Source organism: Pterocles gutturalis, unplaced genomic scaffold (assembly GCF_000699245.1).
Source record: "Pterocles gutturalis isolate BGI_N339 unplaced genomic scaffold, ASM69924v1 scaffold39765, whole genome shotgun sequence".
Classification (NCBI taxonomy): Eukaryota; Metazoa; Chordata; class Aves; order Pterocliformes; family Pteroclidae; genus Pterocles; species Pterocles gutturalis.
The window spans coordinates 1-9,045 of NW_010147261.1; the positions used below are offsets into that span (position 1 = coordinate 1).

Consider the following 9,045-nt stretch of genomic DNA (forward strand, 5'->3'; position numbering starts at 1 on the left):
GAGCGCGGGTGCAGCTCTGTGTGCGGGCGCGGGGCCTGCGCGGCTGTGTGTGTGTGGATGTACCTACACGTACATACACGCTTTGCGTGTGTATGTATCATAGAGTCATAGTTAGGGTTTGGGTTGGAGGGGACCTTAGAGATCATCCTGTTCCAACCTGCCTGCTATGGGCAGGGACACTCTCCACTAGCCCAGGCTGCTCAAAGCCTCATCCAGCCTGGCCTTGAACATCTCCAGGGATGGGGCATCCACAGCTTCCTTGTTCCAGTGCCTCACCACCCTCACAGTAACGCATATAGCTACATGCCTGTGCTTTGGTACCTTTGCTTGGCAACCAATAATGAGTTATGGGTTGTTTTTTAAGATACAAAGTCAAGAGCCTGTGTTGGTCAGTTGTTGAAAAATAAAGGGCTGACTCCAAGCACAATTCTTTGGCACGAGGAAGTCTATAAACAATTGTTATAATTACCGAGCTCCATGTTAGCTTTTTGCCCTTTTTTGCCAACTTTCAATTTCTGCAGATGAAATTAAAATTTAAGATAGATCTGTATACTAGTAAGTGGAGGGAGAAACATCCTTCCTTTTACAAGTGTGAAGTTTATGAATTAACTTTTTGTGGCAATTTACATGAAAATTTGTGAAAGACTTGTTGTGTTTTCAAGCCATTTTCACAATAGTGAAGTCTCTAGTACAGGTCCTGCTAAAGGATTAGAGATAACTTTTAGATTTTTTTCTTAAATTGCTTGTGAATTATTATTGAAGAGAGTTGTGTGAGATATTAAAAAAACTTGCACTATTTCTTTACCGTGTTACATTCAACAGTTCAGGGACTCGAGTAATGTAACTTCTGTGTTGTTTTCAATCTTAGACACATTTTGTTGTACCTTTTGAGAGTCAAATTGCTTTGTAAAATCTCTTACCATGTTACTTCAATGTTAATTAGCCATTAGATGGCAGGAATTATTGTGTTTGGCAAGCCATGATTAATGTTCATAGTTAGTATTTGTTAAAAATGTAGACAACTCTTAGGCAGTAATTATGCCTATGGTTTGGATGTTCTTTCCTGTGTATGCAGAAGTAGCATGACTGAACCCAATAAGGTAAGCACGCGATGTGCTTTTTTTTTTAATATGGTAAGAGATCAAGCATCACCTTAAGATATCTAAACAATCTGGGATTTTTGCATTTAAATATCTGGTTCTGTGAGATCACTAATCTGAAGTGTTTACTGAAGCCCAGGAAACACTTCTCCCTACTTTTCTTCAATAGCTGGTTACTCTCAGGTTTGCCAGCTGGCTGTGTGATGGTGATGCCCTCATGTCTCCCCACTAGCTCCTCATAGGTATGTTTCTGCTCTCTGCCTTGCGTTTTCTGCTTGCTTTCTTGATGTCCCTGCTGTGCTTACCTCGACATCCCACTAAATGGCAGATTGCTCAGCCAGCCAGGATAAAAAAAACACAGTCAGATGACTCAAAGCTGTAATGAGACTGATAGAAGGAAGGATGCATCAGGAACTGTGGCATTTGCATCGTCTTTACTTTTTCTTCTTTGAAAAAAACACTCCAAATTTATGGTTTTTCAGAGTAGCAAGTAGGAAACATAGGAACAAAAGTCTAATAGTTGTGACAACAATGTTAAAACCTGGTCTAAAAGTGATATTCTTTTTGTTTTATTGAAATAAGCTGTGATTTTGCTTAATGGGGATTTGGGATATGATGATCACTCTCTTTTGTGTAAACTGGGGCCCTTCTGTAGCAATGAAGTGTACATTGGTATGCCTTTTTTGTGAATAATAGAAGGCAGCTCTTCAAGTCCTAATGCACAGTCTCTCATTTTCTTTTGGATAAATTAGATCTGTTCTCCCCTCTTCTGTCCATTCTCATTTTTAAAAGCTGAGGTCCTATGTAATGTATGTGGGAAATTTTTATGTAGTTAATCGATGTCAGAGGATCTGTCTCCATTTCCTGCAAGTACAGCCTAAAAGAATCATTATATAAATAAACCAAGTAACTGGTTTTTGCCCATGAAGGAGGCTGACCTCAAAGATGCTTTTAGCTGACGGAGATCTTGAGGAGGTGCTTACACTTCGAACCTACAAGAGTTTTAAAATAGCAAATATTTTTTTTTCTTCCTATTAGTAAAATATTTGGCATAATAGAAAGCTTAATACAATTTTTTCAATGCCAGCTGTGCCCAGGCACTTTAATGTCTTGTGTGGAGTGTCCATATTAAATGTTCTGAGGATGCCTCTGGCAAATGCATGTTGCTGTCATAGAGCAGAGATTTAAAAGGATCATTGAGACACCAGTATGAAAATCTGCATAATTATACATGTTTAGCCACATTATTAGCAAGTCAGAGTTGTAGATTTGCACTGATTGGTCTCGTGCTATAATTGGAATGTCATTATATTCTAATCCCTAGAGAGGCTCCTTGGAATGAGAAGTTAATAAGCTTTATTTCGTTTCCAGATAAATGTTATGATGGTAGGTTCATGTTAAGGAGGCTGTTTTGTTGGTTTTTTTTTTTTTTTTTTTTTTTTTTATGAATATGTGTATGCTGTCAGAACAATCTATATCCATGCTTGGTTATGTAATTGTCATCTTTAACCCTCTTATGCAGAAGGGTTAAAACATTTCCATAATAACAGCTCTGTGATATGCTTTGCACCAGGGCTGCTCGGACTGATTGCTGGAGGTCTCTTACAGAGCTATGCAGCTGTTATTGGGATTTGGAGCAAAAGTGCAATAAGAATTCACAGTAGCTACCAGGTGGAACTGCTGTGTCCTGGCTCCCATTGTGGGAAGTGATGGGAAAAATGTCTCTGTGACAAAAAAGTTAGGCACCTTTGAAAAAAAAAAATGGTTAAGTCTGGGCTTCGTAAGCATAACCAGTAATCCAGGTATCATTCTGAAGAATTAATGTGCTCTTCCCACCAAAAATAAACCTCTAGCCTTGCAAAGCACATCCATGTCCCTTTTGCATTGCCCCCTTATCTGCTAGCATGGTATGCTTTTTCAAGGTTTTTTTTCAGTTTTTCTTTTTCCATTCCACTTTAGTCCCTGGCACTGTATGTTACCAGAAATTCCTGAATAGAAACTGTGACTGGAGTGGGTGTGCAAGGGAGCATCTCAGAATGAGGAGAACATGTTACAATGGCAGAGCTTCCTGCATCCTCAGAATGTTTCTTGTGCTCCTTTTAGAAGATGTTTCACTTTATTCTGGTTTTGGATTCTCTACAAACTTGAAACTTTTTAAACAACCACTGAGTGAAGAAACAATTGAGTTAGAAGCATAATAAAACGGAGGCTGTTCTTTTTATTGTCCAATAAACACTGGAATAAAACATTATTGTTTTGTTTGTTTTCCCCATCGTGTATTAAAGGTGGATAGCAGAGCTGAGTCAATTGACAAGAAAATTGCTAGGCTTGATGCAGAACTAGTAAAGTATAAGGATCAAATGAAGAAGATGAGAGAGGGGCCTGCAAAGGTAAGAATCTTCTGTGGGATTTAAGCATGAGAGGATGTTGACTCACACTTCTTGTCATGTAGTGGGGTGATATAACCAGTCCATCGGGTTCTAAAAATTGCATCTTGTTCTACTGATGGGATAGAAAATGCTGCAGGATTATTTTAATTCTGAAGCATCTGTTGGACATGCATCTTTGAACGGTGTTTTCATTGGTTTTTATTTCCTCCAAAATGTAATATAGTTCCTCAAGCGAAAGTAACCTGCTTCCTTTCCTCCTTCTGTTACCTCAATTAAGTCTGGTAGAGAGGCTGTTCTGTTCATCAGCCGAAATAAAAAGGTCTGCGCTATGCAGAAAGGGAGTAGGAAAATCCATTTTTGAAAGGGGATGAACATATAATATAAAATGTATATAACAATAAACATACATAATATAAACAGTATTGTTAGAGTACCTTTTGCAGTATTATTTGATGCTAGCCATTAAAATGTGTTGATGAAAGATGGTTCTGATGGACCAAGTTTGAGTTTGTATTCTGCTTATAAAAAGAAATTCAAAAGACAGAAATGTTGAAAGTATTTTCTATTAGAAGCTTTACATACAAGCCTATTTGGCTACTCATTAATGCAGGACAAACGCTGAATGTGACTATTTTTAAACTCTTTGCTAGTAACTGAGGAGTCTTTTGGAAATCTTAAATGTGATACTTCAAGTTTAAACAGTATAATCAAGAGTAAAGTCAAATATTTTCCCTAATGGAACAATATTGTGTCTTTCAGAATGCAGTAAAGCAGAAAGCGTTGAGAGTGTTAAAGCAGAAGCGAATGTAAGTTTAAACCCTTCTCAGTTTGGGATTAATGAAAGCCTGTTTTCTTTAAGGGAGGGTGGCACACTTTCATTTCTCTTCTTCTTCAGTACTTCTGCTTCTGAGCATTCTTTAAAGAAAAATGCTAAACAAGCTAGCCAGCCTTTCGAAGCATCTCCTTACAGATTTTGCATCAGCATATTTGTGCCTTATTTGTCTGTGAGTATATAAATTTGGATTGGCACAAGCTGAACTAATCTGCTCATTTTTAAAGCTATGCTTGGCTCCTAAACTTTATGAGAGAGTGTCTCATTTATATTATAAATTGTGTACTCGATGATCTTGGTCTGGTTTACTGGAAATTTACCCGTTTTCTGTGGACACGCTTTAGGACTTGAGCACACGTAGCACAGGTAATTGTGTGTATGCAAAAAAAACCAGAATGGACAGGACAGATAATGCTGTGGTCTGGTCTGGTCTAGTCTAGTATGCTGTCTTGAAAAGTGTCCAGCAATAAATACAAAGGAAAGAATGTCAGAACATGGCAAGTGTTCAGGGGTGCTTCAGTGGAATATCTTACAGGCCCTGAACTGCAAATCTCTTAGGTGCTATCTGAGCTAAAGCTCATATTGTCTTGTATTTCATATCCCTCAGATGAATTGTACCGTTACAGATTTTCTCAATTACTTGTTAAGTATTTTGGATGGTGAGAGTTCACAAATATTGTATGGTAAGGAATGCAACAGTTTAGTTAGATGTTGTCAGAAGGACTGCTGGGTTTGGGGTTTCGTGTGGTTTTTTTCTTTCTTTCCTTTTTTGACTGTGCTGTCTGCTAATCTTACTTGATAGTTGTTCTCCTATTTACAGTCACTGGGCCCCTCATAATAGGCTATCATCATATCCCTCAGTCATTTCTTATCCATCTTGTTGAACAGTAACACCTTTAGTCATTCCTTGTGCAGAAACTGTTCTGTATTTGGATCATCCTTGTCTTGCAGACCTGCCTTGGATGTTTGAAGAAGCACTCATTCTTTGGTTTTATGCTTTCACTTTGTTTAACTCTACATATTTTGCATTCTTGATTGGATACAAATTTACCTTTGAGAAAAATAATTCCTTTATTTTTAAAGTCTCCCTTTTCTTTTTGGTTAGCCTTAACAGTTTCCTTTTGCTACCCTTCCTCCCTGCCCTGCAAAACTCCAGTGCAGAGCCATTGTTGTTTGGGTAACCTGCATCTCTTCCATTCTGCTTACAGCATTAGTAAGCAGTGGCATGCATCTCTAGCTTGTAGTGTTTAAAACCTTTCCTGTATCCTCACCTACTATGTAAGCCTATATAAATATGGTATTGACATCAGTTAAAACAGAAGCTAGTTCAGGAGTAGCTTTGTCAACTTTAAATACACTGAAATGCATAATGGCCAGATTTTTATGAAGCTGTTTATTCTGCTGTGCTTGTTTATAATAAATAATAATTAAAAAATTGGTTTTTTAGACTACTGATGCTGATTTATAAATTTTTTTAAAAATGAAGAATTTTTGTGGCAATAAATAGTGTGGTGTTTTAAAGCTATTATTTGCATTTTTTTAACAGGTATGAACAACAGAGGGATAATCTATCACAGCAGTCTTTTAATATGGAACAAGCTAATTACACTATTCAGGCACTGAAGGATACAAAGACAACGGTACCAGTATATTAATCTCACATTTGTTTAACTTGTGTATGCTACGTCAGATACAAGCATGTTGTTTGGCTCTGTTCTAGGTTGATGCAATGAAACTGGGGGTGAAAGAAATGAAGAAAGCTTACAAGCAAGTCAAAATTGATCAAATTGAGGTGAGCTTCTACAGTTTAAATTATTAAAGAACGATGTACTGAAATAGTGACAAGTGTACTATGTAACTTAAAGGTAAGCTGACTGGTTTAGTTCACATGTGTTTGCCTCCCTTGTTTATGGGACCACCATCATAATTCCTTCCCGATTTCTCTGGTGGTGCACAATCAGTTATTGGCCCTCTTGCACTGATTGTTTCCTTGCTGGGCTAATCTTTAATCTCTCCCTTCGTTTCCTCAGCACTTCAGCATAAATATTGGTCAATACTTCCTGTTGTGGCTTTCTTGTCCTCCTTTTTCTGCCTCCTCCACGTTAGCAACATGAAGATCAGTCTTTTGCTCCCCCAGTTGAAGGTAGTGCCTGATTAAAAAAAAAAAAAACAAAAAAAAAAAACCAAAACCAAAAAAACCCCACCCAAAACCGAACAAACAAAAAATTTAGTTTCAAGAAGTCTGTAGGGCCTGACCCTTCAGAAAATGCATTAAGAACCCCCATAAGATCTCAAAATATAATTTAAAGTATGCTGCACTTAAACTTTTATCAAATGCCAGTGATGAATTCCTTTAAGTTCTCTCTCCTATGCTGTTTTTATATATGGCCTGCATTGTAAACCTTTAGTCAAGTACTGTCTTCTTACTTGTACCCAAGTACAGTGCCAATTGGTATGCTGTTCTTCTAAATTTTGCTATGGCACAGCTCAGGCTAGTGCTTATTCTCCAGGCGGTAGATTTCTCTAGATTTCATACTCTCCTGCTTTTCAAGATAATGCTGAACTGTGTGTAATTTATCAGAGGTTTTCAATTTACCTTGAAGAATAGTTGAAACAAAAAAACCCCAAATGAGTTCTGCAGAGGTGTTGTTTCAAGGTTCCTCTTTTTCTACCTCATACATTTATTATAATTTTAATAGTAGTTAATGCCACAATATAGTACTGAATGCATCTATCTTGACTTATATTAACGCTGCTTCAAAAAATGGTTTATGCATTAAAAAATGTGTGTGTAAAAGAAAAAGTGTATGTTGGAATTATTAAACTGAATTTGATTAAGCTCTGATAAATTTATCTAAAACTACTAAATATGGACCAGTTGAAATTGTTTCTTGCTCCAGGACATACAAGATCAGTTAGAGGATATGATGGAAGAAGCCAATGAAGTCCAGGAAGCACTGAGTCGTAGCTATGGAACACCAGAGATTGATGAAGATGACTTGGAAGCAGGTTAGGAATGTGGAGGATGATTTTTACGTTACTGAGTGTAAAAATTGTCATACAGTCATACAGTGGTTTTTAATTTCATTAGTCAAATACTTCAAGTGTGTTAAAAGAAAGTTTTAATTGCTTTTTTTTTAAACATAAAAGCTTCATTTCCCTTAAGACCAGTTAGAAGAGTATGAGACAAACGAGAGAACACCAGTGGAATGCTACAATGAAGGAAAGAAGGTTCTCTCTATTTTGTGTGTATGTGTGCTCCTGACTGATGACTAAGTGATGCTCAATGAGTATGAATCATAAGCATTCAGTGTGAATCCTGTTTCTCTGAAAGGGCAACTTTTCTTTTGCAAAAGAAACTCATGCATAATTTCTCAACCAACATAATTCAATTTCAGAACTGGATGCATTAGGTGATGAGCTTTTAGCTGATGAAGACAATTCCTACTTAGATGAAGCCGCATCTGCTCCAGCAATCCCAGAGGTCACTCCTACTGACACAAAAAACAAAGTGAGTCCTTTCCTCTTTAAATGCAAAATACATGGGGGTTTTTTTTGTTTTGAATTGATACTTGGAATCCTTACTATTTTGAAGAAAAAAGAAGTGCTTAATGTTTTATGTATTTTGGATGCTATGTATGAGAGAATACAGTGTACCGAATGGTCTATTATATTTTAAAGATAAAAAATGGCATTTTGTAACTCCTATCTAACATTGTTAAACTGCAAGTAGAATTCAAGTGTACCATTACAGCTCCTAGTATAGTTATTCTTAAAAATGTAAGGAAGTCTTCTGTATGTTTGCTTTTGGGGCTTCATAGTGAGGAAGAACACTGGTGCTCCTATTTTGATCCCAGCTGTCACACAGTGACAATTACAGAGATATCACTTCATAGAAATTGTAAGGGAACTTTTGTGAAATGTTCTGGTTGGTTCTTAATGTATTGCTGCTTTTTCTTTCTTACAGGATGGTGTATTGGTGGATGAATTTGGATTGCCAAAGATCCCTGCAACATAAATGTTTCAAAAGCACAATGGGTGTAATGAACTCTACTTTACACATCAAATTAAGATTTTTTTTTTTTTTTTTAAATCCTGGAGAACTTGTCCTTCCAGTGTAACCTTAATAGCACTACATCCTAGAATGCAATATGAATGGCTGGTGGTGGCCTTTCTTTGAAGAAAGTTGTTCTACTACTGACTTTTCTATTAATGGAAAACTCGGCACAATTCCCTTCAGTGGAAGCAGTCAGTCTAAGTTTTGATTTCCGTGTCTCATGGAATGTGAAGAGTAGTGGTGGCTGTTGATAGCTGAGGTTTATTTAGACTTTGTATTGTTTCTCTTTCTTGAGACTACAACTGTATGTTGCTGCTTACTCTCTGTAAAATAGCTCCTTTATTACTATGCTGATTTGATAAAAGAGTTGAAAGCAATTTTTAAACTGCTGCAGTCTTGACTTTTATGCTATTGTCCTTGTAACCTGCCTGAAAGCTGTAACAAGCCGGGTTATAGCAATGTGTTCTGTGGAGACATAAAATCATGTAGATTAACTGATCCTCGTGTGTGCTGTTTCTGGTAATTAACTACGTCCTAGCCTGTCCCCGTGCCTGTCCGTGTCACGTGCTGCTGGACCACAAGATCTGCCACAGGTGGAATCGGGGTTCCAGTCCCAAAAGCTGCCTTTCCCGGCGGTACGTTTGCACCAGCCGTGCTTGGGCCGCG

General features: G+C 37.4%; 1 protein-coding gene across 1 annotated transcript; it reads left to right on the top strand.

Annotated features, from left to right (window-relative positions):
• The first annotated feature begins 3,376 nt into the window (after positions 1–3,376).
• CHMP5 (charged multivesicular body protein 5) lies at positions 3,377–8,873 on the top strand. Its single transcript, XM_010085990.1, has 7 exons — positions 3,377–3,490; positions 4,250–4,296; positions 5,869–5,962; positions 6,043–6,114; positions 7,223–7,331; positions 7,721–7,833; positions 8,290–8,873. Exons 1-7 carry the CDS (start codon positions 3,461–3,463, stop codon positions 8,338–8,340), a joined length of 516 nt encoding a protein of 171 aa, XP_010084292.1. The 5' UTR covers positions 3,377–3,460; the 3' UTR covers positions 8,341–8,873.
• Positions 8,874–9,045: the final 172 nt, after the last annotated feature.

Excerpts from the sequence above, each read along its gene's own strand:
- CHMP5 (XM_010085990.1), top strand. The coding sequence starts at position 3,461 with ATGAAGAAGATGAGAGAGGGGCCTGCAAAG. Across the intron at positions 3,491-4,249 it reads TGAGAGAGGGGCCTGCAAAG|AATGCAGTAAAGCAGAAAGC; the intron begins GTAAGAATCTTC and ends TGTGTCTTTCAG. Across the intron at positions 7,834-8,289 it reads CTACTGACACAAAAAACAAA|GATGGTGTATTGGTGGATGA; the intron begins GTGAGTCCTTTC and ends TCTTTCTTACAG.